This window comes from Peromyscus californicus, unplaced genomic scaffold (assembly GCF_007827085.1).
Source record: "Peromyscus californicus insignis strain IS unplaced genomic scaffold, ASM782708v3 Scaffold_19__1_contigs__length_69161282, whole genome shotgun sequence".
NCBI classification, from domain to species: domain Eukaryota; kingdom Metazoa; phylum Chordata; class Mammalia; order Rodentia; family Cricetidae; genus Peromyscus; species Peromyscus californicus.
Window position 1 is genome coordinate 33511738 of NW_026294491.1, and position 18589 is coordinate 33530326.

The window sequence follows — 18589 nt, forward strand, 5'->3', positions numbered from 1 at the left end:
CAGATCATAGACTTCTGGATAGCTATAGAGAAATTATTTTCCACCCCACAGACTTAATAATCCCCCGAATTGTTCATCACTAAATTAACCCTGATTGCTCAGTCAACAGCACTGGGCAACACACATCCTAAATTGTTCACCATATAATTTTCCCTTTAAAAATAATGGATCATTTTACTCATTTTATTAAGGACTATATTAAATATCCTGATTTCTATGGAATTCTTCCCAGTTGGTATTGTCATATTAATTAAACCTAGTGATTTATTAACAAAATGAAGCACATTCCAGAGTCCCCACAATGTCTATAAAATAGGGGGCACCATCAATTCAGTTTGGCAGACATAGTCAGGAAATATTTATTACTCAGGGCACCATGGATCCTGAGCATCTGCATGTTCTTGCTTGTACAAAGAGTCTTTTACCAGGGGCATTCCTGAGGGTGCCAGCAATGAACAATCTTGAGAAATAAAATAACATCACCCTCCACAGACAGTGATAAATTCCTAATCTCTGTTGCTCTCCTATAAAGCAGACTATTACACATGCATATGTCCTTCATGGGCCCTTTGTATCACCTCTATGGAACCAAGGGCTAGGGAAAATTGACACAAAGCCACACAATGTTCTAGCTACTGCTTCTACCGTGAATAATAAAGTCTCCTGTCTCTGAACCAGCAGACTGGTGTCACTACCCACCTGCTTGCTTCACAGTCTGCACAAGGATGTGCATTACATCATCAACGGGCAATGGCGACAGAGAGCTGATGGGTTGCTGTTTTTACATCTACTTCATTCACTTCCAGATAGCTATTGAACGGGTTTATAGAATTCTTGGGATCTTCAGCATGACTGAAAGGATAACTAAATAATGATTATGGTACCCTATCTTTCTGCTCAAATTGAAGTATATGGAAAGATGTCAACTTTTCTCTTCTATTATTGTTTAGCCTAATATTTTACATGAAATCATGAGGTCAAAACTCAATGTCAGGTATTATACCGTATATACATATTCCCCTACAAAACCTGAGAGGGCGATCTCACAATGTATACCCCACAGCTAGGTAAACTGAGGCTGATAGAACTTACATGGAACAAGGTCAAAAGACCAGATCAGGTTGGCCCTATTCAAGTCTCATTTTGTGCTCTGCACCCCACAGTTTGTAATATAATTTTAAACCATGAGCAACGGGGTCATATTGTACATAAATAACATTACTGGTTTTATTGAAATGAAAATGAACTCAGATGTCTAGAAATCAAGATTGTTTACTCATTTGCTATTCCATAAGTAATGCTACATTCAGTGGCATGATAATGTGCTACTCAAATTAGCAACATGATTTGAGCAATGTTTAAATTATCATGACAAATTATGATAAATAATAAGTCATGTCACATGTAACCTATTTTTGAAGTCAGTCTTAACTTGATATATCAGACTGAAAGAATTTATCCTTCAAGAAATTATAAAGTAAGGAAAGGGAAATAGATCTTAATATTTAATAATTGAGGGGGGGTAGAAATGGCCCAGTGGTTAAGAGCACCAGTAGCTCTTACAGAAGACCCAGGTTTCATTCCCAGCACTCACACGGCATCTCATAACTGTTTGTAACTCAAGTTCCAGGGGATTTGATGCCCTCTCCTGGTCTGTGAGAGTACCAGGCATGCATGTATGTGGTGCACAAACATCCACACACAAAGTACTCATGCACAAATAAATAATTCTTAAACTTGAATAATGGGTCCAGCAACATAAAAGCTGTCATTTGGAGAAGAATAGGTGTTCTATTTTAAAGGCACAATTTTATGCATGGATTTGTAACTAGGTACTCTGTGATGGCACATGTCTTTAAATCCAGCACTCAGGAGACAGAGGCAGGCAGATCTCTATGAGTTTGAGGGCAGCCTGGGCTACAAAGTGAGTTCCAGGACAGCCAGGGATGTTACATAGAGGAAATCTTATCTCAAAAACCCAAAGTATTTCTCTCTAGGTTTATTTCACTAATAGATTCTGATTTGAAAGGAAAAAAAAATTCTTTCTTTTTGAAGGTTGGCAGTATAAATCGGTGTGTGCATGCATGGGCATGTATGTGATTGTAGTGTCTGGAGAAACACTGATGAGGGTAGTATGAGAGGGAAGGGAAGGGGTCATAGTCAAGTGGTATGCCCACACTGGAACAGGGAAGGAACATGGCCAGAAACGGGGGAACTATGGCCACTCCTTCCCTATGACCATCAGAACGAACTTGACCAAGTGATCCTTTAGTTTATAATGGGAAAGACTGGCCTGGGTGCACTAGCATGGTCTCAAAACTGAACCCTAAAATGCATCTTCAACAGAGGGTTAGTCAGCTTGACATGTTCACCATACTCAAAGCAGCCAGTGCATGGTTCCTACTGTCTGTCGGTTGCCTGAGTCCCTTCTTCTCCATTAGGACCTTTACACACCTTTACCTACATGCACAAGCACCCACAGCAGTCTCCCAGCTTCTATTTTTGTCTCCCATCCAAGAGCCAGTGATACCTGTTCAAGGCATGCCATTCTCCTGCTACAAGCGCTTCTCAATAGCCTTCAGTTAAAAGCACACTCTACCTCTGCTTTCTGAACTCAGCAATGTGTGCTTTCATCTACCTGCTGCAGTGTGGTCATCTGGATCATCATTCCTGTTCTGAGCATTTTCTGTTTCAGGATTTTGTGCCACCTCTTTCTTCTACCTTGAATGTTATTTGCCCAGACGCTAGCTGGTTTCACATCCTTCATACCTTGGATTCACCAACCGTCTTTCATACCTTAGATTCATCGTCACGTCCACAAAAGACTTTGCTAACTGTAGATTTTTTTTGGCCAATATTGTCTATCCAAGGTGTCTTAAGTTCTACAAGTTTACTGTAGTGTCATTGATAATAGCCTAAGGCATAGGATATGAAAGTCTAGAGTGGTGCTGTTCAGCATAGCTTGTTGCCTGGGACTGTTGCTACAAGTCAGCAAAGAGATAAATTTAGATTCCCACTTCTGATTTGTTACAAATCAAAAGAACAAGTTGTCCATAATATTAAATATCAAATATTCATACACATTGTACATGTCTTTGATCCCACCACTTAGGAGGCAGAGGCAGACAGAGCTCTGTGAATATGAGGTTTACCTTGTCTACAAACTGAGTTCTAGGCCAGCCGATACTACACAGTGAGACCTTGTCTCAAAAAACAAAACAAAACAAAGTGCATGCAAAGGCATATAATGTAGGTAATTGATAATTTACATTTATTTCTTGATTTAGTCTCAACTTCAAATAGGCCAAAATTATTGATAACTCGGTATTAATGTGTTAACAGAAATCATCTATACATACATTCCATGACTGATGGCATTTATTTTTAATACTTTTTTTTTTATACGGAATGTTCTGACTACAGATTTTTTTTTTTTTGGTTTTTCGAGACCGGGTTTTTCTGTGTAACTTTGTGCCTTTCCTGGAACTCACTCTGTAGCCCAGGCTGGCCTCAAACTCACAGAAATCCATCTGCCTCTGCCTCCCGAGTGCTGAGATTAAAGGTGTGTGCCACCACTGCCTGGCTAGATTTGTATTTTTATGTTTGATAAGACTAATGAGTAAAAACTATTAAAATTATATGATGTGTCCTATCTTTAATTAGCATATTTCTATGAAGTCACACCAGTTGTATTCTATAATTGCACCAAGCCTGTGGTGTCTGAGGCAGAGGACTGGCTTTGTATTCTAGGCACTTGAGTACTTGTGCTGGGGACTGTGGTCCTCTCCCAGTGACCTAGCTCCTCATCCCACTAAGGTTATACAATTCTATTTTTGTGCCTGGTACTGTGGGATGACAGCATCTGTTCTGGAAGGAGCAGCCCCTTTGTACTAACACACTGTGCAGCTAGGAGGGCCTTAGGTGATGGCAAGGTATTCAGTGGGTCTTGAAAGAAGAGAAAAATGGCTGGCCCCTTCTGGTCTGTATCCACGTATATTCTACCCTAGGCAACTGTGGGAGGTGAAAATCCAAGAGATAAAATTACTTTGTGTCACATTTTATCCCAATGTTGTGGAATATTAGTTTAAGACATGTTACATTTTTTTTATGCTGTGGAATGTTTATTTAATGATACAAAGATGTGTTGCATTCTTTTATGTTGCATTTGTTTAACGCTGTAAAGCTATATTACTTTGCCTGTCTAAAACACACGCTTGGTCTAATAAAGAGCTGAACGGCCAATAGCTCAACAGGAGAGAGGAATAGGCAGGGCTGCCAGGCAGAGAGAATAAATAGGAAGAGAAATCTGGGAAGAGAGTGAAGAGGAAGAAGTAAGAACAGGAGGAGAGGAGGACACCAGAGGTCAGCCCCACAGCCACACAGCCAGCCTCAGAGTAAGAAAGAAGAGATATACAGAATAAAGAAAGGTAAAAAGCCCAGAAACAAAATGTAATTAAAGGGAAATGGGATAACTTAAGTTAGAAAAAAGCTGGCTAGAAACAAGCAAAGCTAAGGCCAGGCATTCATACGTAAGGAAAAGTCTCCATGTATTTATTTGGGGGCTGGGTGGGGTGGGCTCCCAAAGAGTAAAATAAAACCAACTACAGAGAAACTTGAATGGCCTGTTGCAAATGTCCCATAAACACTGGAGAGAAAAGGTGAAGTCAGGGGAATGCTCCTCCCCTCAGTACACAGAGGATATGTGGCATCTTCTAAAAACAAGGAGGGGATTCAAGTCAATAGGAGTCTTAGTGCTGCAGTACAGCGGTAACTGAAATGAAAGTCTCACACGTGTGTCATGTGACCAACAATAGGCCTTGTGTACAACAGGAAGGCGAGACGCTCTAGCAGTGATACCATAGCCCTTGTAACTCCAGAACAGAAAGCCTCACTCACCTGTGTGTGGTGAGACCGGGGCAAATGGAGCTACTGGATTGCCGGCTGTCTAAATGTGTGCCCTGTATAGCTATGTACCGCACTTCACACTTGACAGCAACAATGACTACTCTACACTGTTCATCCACTTGTATTCTGTACCATACTTTCACCGTTACTTGAGAACAAACTCCTTGTACCCATAAAAGTAGATCCCTGTACTCAACCTCAGGCAGGTGCTCCAAAGGACTCCAGAAAGCATTGTTATCAATGAGGGTGACAGCTCCATGGAGGCTCTTGTCCCTGAAGATCTCTCAGTGAGACAAATAGAAAGGAATAGACACAGGGATACCGACGGTCTTGATTCTGCATAGGTCTAAGCCAGTGTGTGTACTGGTGCCTTACCATCACAAAACAATGCTTCAAAGAAACTTCACGTTAAAATAGGCTATATCAAAGCTTGGGTGTGTAAGTGGGTTTGTGCAGGTGCACCGTGATGCTAACACAGCAGTGGAATCTCCTAAGACTGTCTTTCTCTGCACATAGGCTCACCATCACTCACATATATCCATAACCTAGCAAACACTGCTTTCTTTCCGTGAACCAGGGGTGCTAAATAGCGAATGGCTTCTTCCAGCCCCAGGCTCAGCACTTCACCCTGGGGTCGTTTGCTTCTTTGAGGATGAGTTTGCTCCTGGGAGGTGATGCCGGTCTTTGTCTCAGAGGTTTGTTTGGGGAATGAAATGAGATGACACACATAGGAAATCTCTAACCTGGCACCTGACATGCTCACCACCCTGAGTTGTGAAGGGAAGCAGCATTATGGAGGTGTGGATGACAGAGGTTGGAAGGGAAAGTGCCATCTCTCAAACTGACAGGATCCATGAGCATCCTGAGCATCCATGGCCAGGATTCCACAAAGCCCACTGTCTTCACATTGGCCCTAGCACAAGCAAAGCTGTCTTGTGGAGAACTGACTAGAAGAATCTACATGGGATTCAATGCTGAGTGTTATTTCACACCTGGCTTTCTTGCAGAGTCTCAGCTCATGGTAAAGACCCATCTGGTACTGATAAATTTCACAAAACTGTTTAACTTCAATTTCTAGGCCTTACTTTCCCTACCCAAAAACCAGGAACAATGAGCTCCTGAAGTTATGTTGCAGAGAACAGTTCTGACAGTTAAAGGAACAAATACTCGAGATGACACTGTGGGTAAGGTATTTAGGAAGCCCTTGAAGATGGTTACACACAATGAAAATCACATGTTAGTCTCCATGACTGTCTTCTTCCCTGCCCAAGACTTAAGGTCAGGTTGCCTCAGGGCTCACTCTTGGTACCTTTCTGTTTCTTTAATGTCCATATTCACGCTCTCGACATCCCATCCCATTCTGTGGATTCAGATACCATCAGCTGAGGACCGGCCTCTTTACTGAACTTGAACTCTTCATACCTGCCCAGCCAGTGTCTGCACTTGTAAGTCTCACAGACATCTCAAGCCCAACAAGCCTGTAATTGAACTGCCAATCTCTAGTTCTGGTCTCACAGATCTCTCCTTACTTGAAGGCAAGTCCATCCTTCCCCTCAGTCAGCCCTGGGAGTCAGTGAAGCCTCCTCTTTCCCCACATTCATCACATCTGGAGAGATCCTGTGGGCTCCATGGTCAGAATGTACAAAAGGATCTTTCCTCTCTTCCGGCCACCATCAGGGCCTGTATTCAACTTGCCTTGGCCTCTGCTTTGTGTTCCTTCCTTTGGAGAAGTGAAGCTCCTTATATGGCTCTTCACAGCCCTACGTAATACAAGCCTCCAACATAGCCTCTGTTACTCTAGCCCACCCTATACTCTGGCCAAGAACATTCCACATCCAGGAAACAAGATCTCCCTCAGCACTTGTGCCTGGAATGTCCTCCACCTTGGCTAAGACCTCCGCCTCTTACTGGCCTTTGCTCAAATGTCATATTCCCCACTTTTCCCTTCTGTGACCATCAATTTAGAGTTGTAAACTACCCTCTGCCTATGTCACCCTCTTCATTCCTGATCTCTGTCTTATTTATTGTATAGTATCTTCCCCCTTTAAGGATATTCCATATTTTATCAAGTTTCTCTCCCAGCTTATACCACCCTCCCCTAAGCCCTGACAAGAACGGAAGTTCTGCAGAGACAGGGGTATATTCTTATATTTTGCTCTGGTGAGAATTCTAAATTCTTAACAGCAGTGCATGTCACAGAACAAACTCATATTTGTTAAATGAATATGCACAGAATATAATCTCCTGAGAGCTGGCATATAATTATAAGTTATAAAGACGGATGAACCATGCTTACTGCTTCCCCACAATCTGCTGGGCTCACTATTCCCTGTTCCAGGCAAAGCCCTGTCAGCAGCCAACTCTTGTCAAATAGCTGCTGGAAGGTCATGGCTCACAACCAGCACTTAGCAAGTACATTTACCAGGTCGGAGAGCAAGGCAAATGACAAGGATTAGGGCTAGGGCATGCACTTTGTCAGTTTCCAGGAGTAAACACAAATCCCCGAGCTGAGTTTCCTTAAATACCTGTTTCCTCTGTGGGGGCCAAGTGACCAAACTGGACTCTTGTAATGTCCTGTACCATCCAACACATGAACCCAGACAGGAAATATCATGTTCCTTGTTCGGGTGACTCCCAAAGCTTCAACACACCTATGCCACTTTGCCTCAAACCACCAGCATTCACTTGGGTGACCAGAAAGTACTTATTTCCTCCTGAGGAAGGGGGAGACTTTTCTAGAAGAAATAGCTGCACTCACCAGGATGAAGACAGTGAAGAATATAACGACAATGGCGGCCGTGATGAACAGCTTCTTTCGGGGAAACACATTAGCAGGGAGGAGGAAGACCAGGGCGAAACAGATGGCACCTCGGAGCCCTCCGTAGGCAATGATGAACTGGTCCTTGAAGGTCAGGGGAATGGTCCGGAACCAGTTAATCACTTGAGTCAGGACAAAGACACCTGTGGACAAAAAGAGAACCAGAGGGAGCAGACTGTGTGAATATGGGCAGACAGGGACAGATAGGGACAGACCTGGGCTTCTGAACCCCTGAGTCTCGGAGACTGTGCAAAGTGTGTACCCCACCTCCCACCCCATCCTGCGAATCCTGGGGACTCTTGGGTCCTTGGTCCTATCGTTTCATGCTTGTACCCATGCTTGTACCCATCAGAATTAGAGATGTAAAGAGAGACTAATTTTATCTACAATAAAAGCTTAGAAAGAATATAGAAACACAAAGAAAATAGGGAGAGAGAAAAATCAGATGGGGAAAAGAACAAGGTTAGGAAGAAAAGGAGAAGTCAGTGGAAAAAGAACAGGAAAGGGAAAAGAGGAGAACAGGGGAAGAAGAAGGAGAAGGAGGAGAAGAAGAAGAAGAGGAGGGGGAAGAGAAAGAGGAAGAGGAGGAGGAGGAAGAGGAAGAAGAAGAAGAGGAGGAGAAGAAGAAGGGGAAAAGAAGAAGAAGAAAAGAAGAAGGAGAAGGAGAAGAAGAAGAGGAAGAAGAAGAAGAAGAAGAAGAAGAAGAAGAAGAAGAAGAAGAAGAAGAAGAAGAAGAAGAAAAGAAGAAGAAGAGGAGGAGGAGGAAGAAGAAGAAGAGCAGACAAACAGGCAGCTGCAGCAGAAAGAAGTCCCATTGGGTCATTGTCACTGACTGAACAAATGACTGTCCCCTACCCAGTGCTCGCCAGATCAGACAGAAGGCCAGGGTGAAGCAGACGAATGCCCAGTTCCACTCGTGGTTCTTCCCAACGGTGGACACGCCCATGAAGATGAAGATCAAGGTCTCGCTCACGCTGCTCAGCATCTTCATGAAGTACTTGATGGTCGTGTAGGACTTCTGAGACACGTTCTCTTCCACATACTTATTCATTGTCATGGCACATGCTGTGATTCTAGAGGGAAAGATGCAGCTTCTATGTGATCACAGCCTCCGCCACAGTCAGAATACCAGGGTCAGCTCCTAAGCATGAAACAATCACTCTGCCTTCTGCTTGCCTGGAGCCCTAAATAATCCCTGTACGTTCTGTTCATCGCCTGACATCCATATGCTCTGACAATCCATGGTCACCATCACCATCAACCCTCCTTTGAGCATCCTAAATTTTAAAAGTCCAAAGTAATTTGAAACCCACTCTCATCCTATAAAAGCACTTCTCTGACTTTATTCCTACGTTCTATAAAAACCTTGAACTACAACGTAAAATCCTACACTCTCTCTCAGGCTTCACCCGGCTTCCCCCCTGCTCGTCTTCCTCACCGCACCCCTCTCCATATAACTGGATGTCATTTCAACTAGTCTGTGGTGTCTGCTTCTATGAAATTCAAAATAGGCTCCAAGAATTTCTAAGTACAGGAAGTTTCTGTTTCTTTCCTCTAGTGTTTTCCTCACAACTTTGTGCCCTTCGCTATCCCTCCTAGGGTAGCTGTTTTGACACGGCATCTTGGCATACCTTGGGAAAAGGTCAGATCAGATACACACTGGCAAGGGGGGCACTCACATTCCTCATGCACTTGCCTCGCTGGAGCGCAACTTTCACATCCTTCCCTCACTCCATCTGGCACCCACCTCATACCTCGGCTGCCCATCACCTGCAAAGCACTCCGTGTTCTTGACTGCTGTCTGCCCCATGGGCACACAAGTTCGTATCAGCCCAGGATATCACCCCCAACCAACTTAAATGCCACCCAAAGATGGAAATGTAATGTGACGCAGGTGACAGCATATACCAAGTCCTCTATGAAGAGGTACAGTCCCGATATAGTGCAAGAGGACTTCATTATGAGAATGAACTGAAGGGCAAAACAGAACAATGGGACTCTAGTGAGCTTCCACTGAGTGAGAGCCAAGTCATAAAGCAACTTTCAGTCACAGAGGATCTGATTCAACTCCAGGGCCACCCCAACACAGTGTGCATGGTGGCATGGCCCACAGTGTACAGTGGTCTTCCTTAACTCGAGACAATTGTTTGTAAGGAAAGCGTCCTCTTACGGCATGGGACAGTTGAATAATCAAAGCCCAGATGCTCTGAGATCAGAGCCAGCAGGTAGTCACAAGCCTGTGCCCTTGCAACAAACATACCCATTCCTCACATAAATGTTTTTATCTTGTTTTTATATTAAAAAACAAAACAAACACCCCACCTTTGCAAGGATTCTGCATTTAGACACAATGTTACTACCACCGCCAGAACAAGGAAAGTGTTTCTTATAGATTTATATGGGTGAAGAATGTGTAATTCATGCAGTTTCCCAAAGAAAGGGTGGCCTTTTGAACAAGCTAATAAAACTGAGCAGCCGCAAACACGGCAAAGCCTCTGCATTGCTGAGAGTTTATTCAATCCTGGTTCATGTTTGGAGAAGCCTTCCTAGGAGCCAGGGACTGAGTAAACACTTTGTATGGGTTGTGTCAGCTAATCCTCATAACCTGTTTATGAGGCAAGTTCTATTATCACCCCCACTTTCATAAACGGGAGAACAAAGGTGGACTCAAGATTTCACAGCTAGTAAATGGTGGTGCCCCAGTGCTCAACCAGGGAGTCTGATGGAAGCCAGTGCTGTTGTTGACCTGACCCTCACTTCTGGGAGTTCTTAGTGAGCCCATCTGTCTTGGGGGAGAGGTAGTGTCCACTTCTTGTCAAGCTCTGAGCCCTCTACTCTCAAGCATAAGGCTATCTGTATTTGTTTCCTATTTCTACTGTAAGAAATTAGAGCTTCACAGTCCATTTTATCATCTCATTTCTATAAGTCCAAATCAAAATTAATTTTAACTGGGCTAAAAATAATATCAAGATGTTGATGGAGCTGTGCTCCTTCTGGAAGCTTCCAAGGAGAATCTGTCCTTTTTTCTGCTCTACCTTCTAGAGTCTGCTTAAAATCTTTGGCTTGTGGCCACATCACTCTGCCTCTAACGTTCCCGATTGTGACAATGATTAACTCCCTCTCATAAGGGTCCTGTGATTACACCAAGCCCATCTGATTATTATTATTATTATTATTGTAATTTCCCCATCTCAAGAACCTAGTTAAATCTCATCTGCAATGTCCCATTTATCTTAGAATGTCAGTTATGAGCAAGTTCTATAAATCAGGATGTAGAAGACTTTGGGTGCCTTTGGTTATTTACATCTCAGAAATCTAGATCTTTTCGTGCTTTTTTACTTAAGGTGGCCCGAAGTAACTGGGGATTGAACCCCAGGATTTTGCACACTAGGCAAGCACTCACCCCTGAGCTTCACTGACAGCACATTTGTAATTTCCAGACAGAGGCTCACTAAGCTGCTTAGGTTGGATGTGAATTTTCTCTAGTGCATGGGCCAGCCTTGGATTTCCAGTCCTCCTGCCTCAGCCTCTAGGGTGCTGGATTGACAGGTCTACACCTCCAGGCTCAGCTTACTTGAATTTTTAAAATCAGTTTTTCAGAAGTTGAGATTCCCTAGTACAAAATAAGGAGGCAAAAGGCTTCAGTAAATTACACATTTTCTGGATCACAGCCTTTTATAGGGAAGAGAGTCCCAGCAACAGGAACAGATGAGCTTCTCTTTAAGGTTGAAAGTACCATTGATAATGGCCATACTACTTCTTAAAAACATTCTAATCCTATGGGCAGCATGCTTCAAGGAGATGTTTAAATATTGACAAATATGGAGAATAATGAATACCAAGTGCTCCTTACCCCATTTCCCTCAGTTACTTTTATTTTTAAAGGAAAACAGCACCCACTATCCAGTTGAAGCTCTGTGGTTCTTCAGCCCACTCTCAATTCCTTCTCTTCGTGGCTTTAAAAGTTTTCAATCATCGTTTGAAAAACATTTTTGCAAGACTAGAATAGTGCTGTGTACATGTGCTACTCAACCCTCCCCAATCATGATCTCCTTATTACTTAAGCAATAAGTACATGATGAAGGCAAAAATTAATATTTAGTTCATGATGGGAAGCAACTCAACAAACACCAGTCATTCAGCTGCTATTGAGAGTGTAGCCTTGACATAGGAATAACAAGTGGATTATATTCTGTTATGCTGTATCACTCACATGACCAGGAGAGATGTCCATGCTGGGCAGACCCTGACTATAATGGAGCAGTTTTGCTTCCCCAAATCACTTCACGAGGAGGAACACATTGGAGGACTACTGTAGTCCTGGTACCCAGAAGCACCTTGCTTGGGAAGTACCTGTTCATCTACAATGCTGATGCATGGGAGGGGTTGGACCAAAGTTTCCAAATATTGCCATTCTGGTCTAACCATGTAAACCCAATGTCCATGGCTACTCAATCAGTGACTGGAGGGTGTTTCCACACCACATAGATTTTGCTGTTCTGGTGGAATTGCAGCTCAAACCCGGTCACAATCAGCAACCTCATAAGGACTGAACCTCAAAACACCAAATGAGCTGGTCTCTTAGGGAGACACAAGCAAAGCAGTGTCATGTGAACAGAGAATAAAACCTCCTTTGACCCTCCTGTCTGGTTACATTCCAGAGAGGACAGTTTTTAACCATTGCAGTAAATCTGCTTTTCCTTCCTTTTCCTAGAAAAATCACAGTACACACGCAAAGCTGATGAGGGGTGTAGACCAGTGTGTGACTCTCCTTTGCTTCAAGGGAATATTTGACTTGAGTGTCCATGGGGTTAGAGTGACAATGTCCACACCAAAATAACAGCCTAAATAGATTCTTCATATTTTAGGAAACTCTAGTTGAATTTCTTAAATCTACCATCATTCAGAAATATTGGCCTTTAGTATGCCCAGTAGGACTTGACTTGACAACTCTTTTCATCATACATATCTAGCTTTCTCATTTGTCACAGTAGGCAATATGACTATTAATAACAATTTCTATATCAACCAAAATTCTCTGAGCATCTGCTGGGGTGAAATTCTGAGCTGTGGTCTATGGAGATGAAGGCAAATAGGGCATATTTTCAGCCGCCAAAAGCTCCTAGTCTAAAAGAAGAAATTGTCATGAAGAGATCACTGCCATCGAACACTGCAGGTGCTAGACAAGGGAACAGAAAGGGTGTGTTGGCAGTGTCTTCTAGACACTCATGAACTCACAGGAGCTGTGGTTGCCTGCACACGAACTGCTCAAGATCAAGCCAGTCAACAATCCAGCATGGAATGGGAGGAGCTCATGAGAAATTGATGGCTTCCAAGGGAGAGGGAGTCAGTTTTCTGCGGAGATTTAGTCCCTGGTAGGTTGCTTGTGCCCTAGTGGGTGGCCTCACATCCATGTGCACATAGATCATACTACTTAGTCTCTAGGGATTTTTTTTTTAATGAGAAAGAGAAGAAAGAGGACATAAAGATGTTGGGAGAAGGATGTGATGTGGAGGGCTTCAAAAGGAGTTGGAAGAGGGTTGTGAGGGTGAATAGGATTAGAACGTACTGTGTACATATATGAAATTCTCAAAGGATTAATAATACTGAATAAAAAATAAAGGCTATTTTAGAAGTTTGGAAAAGGAAATAGTTATACCACAGCAAATGGTGCATTTTTACAAATTTTTCATCAGCAAGAGGCCATCGAGAAAGAAAAATAGGAGGAAAGTACAGCTTCCCTTCAGTGCCTGCAATGGGACAATTTGGGGAGCCACTGCAGATAATAAAATGTGATGCTCAAGTCCCTTATATAAAATGATAGTATTCGAACACAACCTAAGCACACCTCCTTGTACATTCTAAACTATATCTGGATAACTTATAATGCCTAATACAATGTAAACATTGTGTAAGTGACTATCACCCTCTGTTCCACACAGAGTCATAACAAGAAAAAGTCTGCACCCACTCAGCACAGATGCAACTGTCTTTTACAAACATTTATGATACACAATTGGTAGAATTCACAGAAGAAGAACTCACAGAGAGATAGATGAGTGCAATTCATGAAAAGAAGGTGGGCATGCACAGAAGTTTGAAAGAAAGAGGCTGGCATGCTCAAGAGACTGCTGGAATACTCTGGTAGTCAGAGGAGAATGGAATGATAACATCAAAAGATCACTAAAGAAGGCAAGGGTCAGAAAATGATAGTTATACATAACCATCAAGAGCTTCTACTTGATTCTGTAGACAAGGTAAGAGCGTGAGGTTTATTTATTTGAATGTAACTGTCTCCAGTCTCCATCATCTCTGTCCCTGTCTCTATTTCTTCTAAGTCCATTAGGAACAGGAAAAGTGTCCCCTGCTTTGTGTATGTCAAGCATATCATTAACGCATCTTGACTCAGTTCCTATATGAATATACTCTTAATAGAAATGGTACTTTGACAGGAACGAAATTATACTCTAGGGGAAAAAAAAAAACTCTGGAGGGGTGTCACATATGCAGGGGACAGATTTGGAAGGGCACAAGCCAAAATGATGTAGATAATTTGTTTCCTTCGATAGCTTGTCATTTCACTTTCAAAGCCCATTCCAGCACCTGGCCTATATAACACACCAAAGCATGGACATGTTTTGACAGGTGTTAGGTTTCCTTGTGTGAGACCACATAGAGGTCAGACATACTGCTTTGTGATTATCTTGCCTCACTTTAACATAAATGTATGGTGATTATCGCCAATTTAGAGATGGAAAAGTAAAATCACTGTAATTAGTGGGTTTTGCATTCAGCAGCAATTGAGGTTTTCTTCATCCTTGTATTGCTTAAAATATAGCATAGGCAAAGATTGGGCTAGCTAATACTCCCTCAACAAGTTCTTCAAGGGGAAGATTGAGTTTCTACTTAAATGATCTGTCATTTGACTATCTGTGAATAGAAAATTCTTCCAATGATTCTCTTTTTCTAGAGGAGGCCATGACTCCAGTATAGTATCCCATGAAGCTGGCCTTCTGTAGACTGTATCTTCTTTCTATCAGAATATGTACTTTGAGAAAATACAGGCTTATATTAGTCTCTGCTTAGTGGGTTCGATACCTGAGTCCCTACCAAGTTCAGGTTCTGTAGCTAGATGCGCATGATCATTAAAACCAAAGGGACCTAGCATCAGAATTGAAATAACGGGGTGGAGGCAGATTTCTGGTTGTAAAGATGTATAAGTGCATGTATATATGCATATATACAAACTTACATATATGTTATAGAGATATATATTTATCATTTTTGTACAGACATGCATAGACATGCTTTCTGTGTGTATTTATAGATGGTATGTATATTTTATTATAAACATAAATACCTTTAAAAATACAGTGGTCAATTTTCTAAATTCAATTCTGACATCAACATTAGGAGGCTGTCTTAGTTTGGGTTTTTATTGCTTTGAAGAGACACCATGACAACAAAAACTCTTGTAAAGAAAACATTTAATTAGAGTGGCTCCCTTACAGTTTCAGAGGTTCAGTCCATTGTCATCATAATGGGGAACATGGCAGTGTGCAGGTAGACGTGGTGCTAGAATTATAGCTGAGAACTCTACATATTGCAGGCAACAGGAAGTTAACTGAGACACTGTGCAGTATCCTGAGCATAGAAAACCCAAAGGCCACTCTCATAGTGATACACTTTCTACAACAAGGCCACACCCACTCCAACAAAGTCACACTCCTAATAGTGCCATTCCCTATGAGATGATGGGGGCCAATTACATTCAAACTACCACAGAGGGTTTTCCTAGAATTGGAGCTACTTTGGAGTATACTGTGCTGATAGGCCATTGCACAGCTCATTTGCTCCCACAATGAATCTGCATGTGGGACTAAAATATGCAAATAAAATTACAGGAATGACGCAAACAAATCCTATATTTTCAATGAAAACTGTGTCCAAATGAAGGCATACCCAGAGCCAAGCCTTGCAATGATGAGGACCCATTCATTAGCTTTCTCTGTATTGATTAAATTCAGGTCATATGGTGACTCTGGGCACAGTGCATGTTCTCAGAAAAAGAACTCACCCATGTGAAGTACATTAATTATTCCAGAGCATGAATTGACTATAGAGTGAGTTGTCTCTTCCAGGAAACCCAACAACCAAAAGAAAGTGAGTTTGACATATTATAAAACGCAAATGAAAATTGTTTTCAGAGGAAGAATCAAGCATAAAAACTGAATCATCGTCTGTAAAATACGAAAAATGAAATAAATGCTGTTACTCCTGTAACCTTGTCCTCTTTCACGGACTCCCTGCCTTAGTGTTTACTCTACCTTTTATAAATGTTTTCAATTTGACCACTGTTTATATGTCACCGGTCGGCACCTGATGCCGATGTGATTTCATGCAGTAGGATCACACAAAGGGTCATAAGTCATTGTCCAAAATGTAATGAACTATAAGGAATCACAGGCCCATGGAGTCAGATGACTCTAGCTGAAGAGTGCTGAGTAAGAGTTCAAAGAGCCTGCAAGATTTGGTCCTGTCTTAACAAAGAAATTAAAGTAGATCTCTCCACATGGGCACAGTGGAGATAGATCCCATGTAGTGCTGGGAATGGAACCCGCCCCCCCCCAAACACCCTTGTATCACTGTTATGTACAAAGTATTTTCAAGTATTGCTCGTGTGTCCTGGGAACATGACTTCAAGTGGCTGCTTTATGAAGTCTCTTATGGTGTATGGCATGTGTATTAGAACAGTATGTCTGTGAACCACATAAATAGTGGAAATCCTTGGAGAGATGCAAATGCCTTGCTTCATCTGAGAAAATCAGGATGTCTACATAAAATGGTCATTCTATGTAATTTCTAAATGCACCAACATTTTAAGAGAGTAAGCAGGACACAGTCGGAGGGCTCACGAAGTGGGAATGGATGGGACTTGAGATGAATCATCTCGCTTAGTGTTTGATTGGAAGGTGGACCCAAAGGCTAACACAGGATCTGAGGGCTACCGTGCTTGAATAGCATTTTCCAGCTGTTCTCTTTGCCCCCAGTCTCCAACCAGGCACCTTCCTGCTGCTGCCAGCTGCACATCCTCTCCTGACAAGCATTCCTTAGCCCTGGAGGCAGCTGGCCAACTTAGGGCTATGACCTCCGGCTTTTACCCCACAGAACCGTTAGTTACACTGTCAGCTGCATGCAAGACAGTGGTGTAAAAGAGACAGGGACACATCTGCTGCTGCATTCATTATAACAGAGTAACACAAGTGGGTAAATCGCAGGACGGGTCCCAGATACCTGCATGGTGGATGGGAGAGTCGGCTTTCCTCTTCTCCTCAGAGTTCAGGTCCCTGGAGACCCCACAGCATCTCAACCTGGGGGCTTTCCTTGTTCTTTCCCATCCTCTCGAAATTCTCTTCTTTTTATTAATAGGATCTCATTAAAAAGCATCATCATTTCTAACCTATTTTTAAAAAGTGGTTTTTTTTTTTCCTCCTGATAATGTGGAGTTGGACTAGATTGAGTGGCTGTCTCAGCTGAAGCCGACTGCAAAATCATCGCCTTCTATTGGTAACAGGCCTCACTTTTCCTGAAACAAGGGTTTGATTCCATCATTTCTCAAACTGCTGGGCCAGTCACTGTCCTTCCTTTGAAACATTTCCTAATAGGAACTGGCTGGACAGATCTCCCTCACTCGCCAGCAATCGGGTTGCAGATACATAAAACCCAATTTCTCCGTACACCTTACTTCATACCTAACCATGACACAAAGGAAGGCAGTGTTTGGTAAAACGTTTGGTGAACATGGGGAGTCCTTGGTGTCGTGTCCCGAATGATTCGTACCTGTCCTTGTCAGGAGTTTATTTAGTCACATAACCCAGCCAGCCTCCTTTCTTATGGTTTGTTCCTGCTCCTCTTTCTCACACAGCTTTGCTATCCTATTTGAACTGGACACCTGGCTGCAAGGGCACCAGATGACTCAAGTTACCTCAAATAGCTAAGGGATTAAGTGTGAGGACACGTGGGAAGGCAGGCTCGGCCACTTGGCCAGATCTCTGGAGAACACTGAAAACTCAGAGCTTTGACTGAGGCAAGAGAAGAGTAGGAGAAAAGAGAAAGAGAGCCAGAGGGGTCCTCTGGCACAGAGAGGAGCTTCACATTGCTGTTCCTCACCGGGGGACACAGCCAGTCCTCAGTGTCACCCAGGCCATGACCGCTCTATGCAGAGGACAAAGGAGAAGCAAACGGAGGCCTTTAAAATCAAGGTTTGGTGATCACCTTCAGGTGCCCAATAGGTCACTGGAAGGGCAGGCCTTGACTCTCTGTGTTAGATGGGTGTCTATCAATAGAAACGTGAGATACACAACCTGAAAGGAAGAGACGTTGATTTGGGCCCAGGGATTCAGTCCGTGGTCACCTGACCCTCTTGCTTCCGGCCTGTGGGAAAGTGTGTCAGAGAAGCTGCCTTATAGCAGCTGGGAAATGCCAGGAGGCACGTGTCCCAGTCTTGCCGTCAGGAGCACACCCCGAGTGATGTAATTTCCTTCAACTCAGGCACACCTCCAGAACGTCCTAACTCCTCTAGGCTGGCAACAAAGCCTTCAGCCTATAGATTTTAGGGAGTCTTTTGAAATTCCAACCCTAACACTCTTGTATTTGAATGCCTTACTCTAAGTCAGTGGTTCTCAATCTGTGGGTCACAACCCCTTGGGGTTGAATGACCCTTTTTCACAGAGATTGCCTGAGACCATCAGAAATATCAGATATTTACATTGCAATTCATAACAGTAACAAAACACAGTTATAAAGTAGCAATAAAATTAACTTTACTGTTGGGGGTCACCACAACATGAGGAACTGTATGTATTG

General features: G+C 42.8%; 1 protein-coding gene across 1 annotated transcript in view; it reads right to left on the minus strand.

The window, feature by feature from the left end:
- The window catches only part of Slc9a2 (solute carrier family 9 member A2), an 87272-nt gene that overhangs the window by 19781 nt on the left and 48902 nt on the right, over positions 1 to 18589 (minus strand). Inside the window, exons 4-5 of the mRNA XM_052745002.1 lie at positions 8579 to 8796; positions 7664 to 7866 (exon numbers count right to left, since the gene is read on the minus strand). Coding sequence (XP_052600962.1) covers positions 7664 to 7866; positions 8579 to 8796 — 421 coding nt within the window. The remainder of the gene's footprint in view (positions 1 to 7663; positions 7867 to 8578; positions 8797 to 18589) is intronic.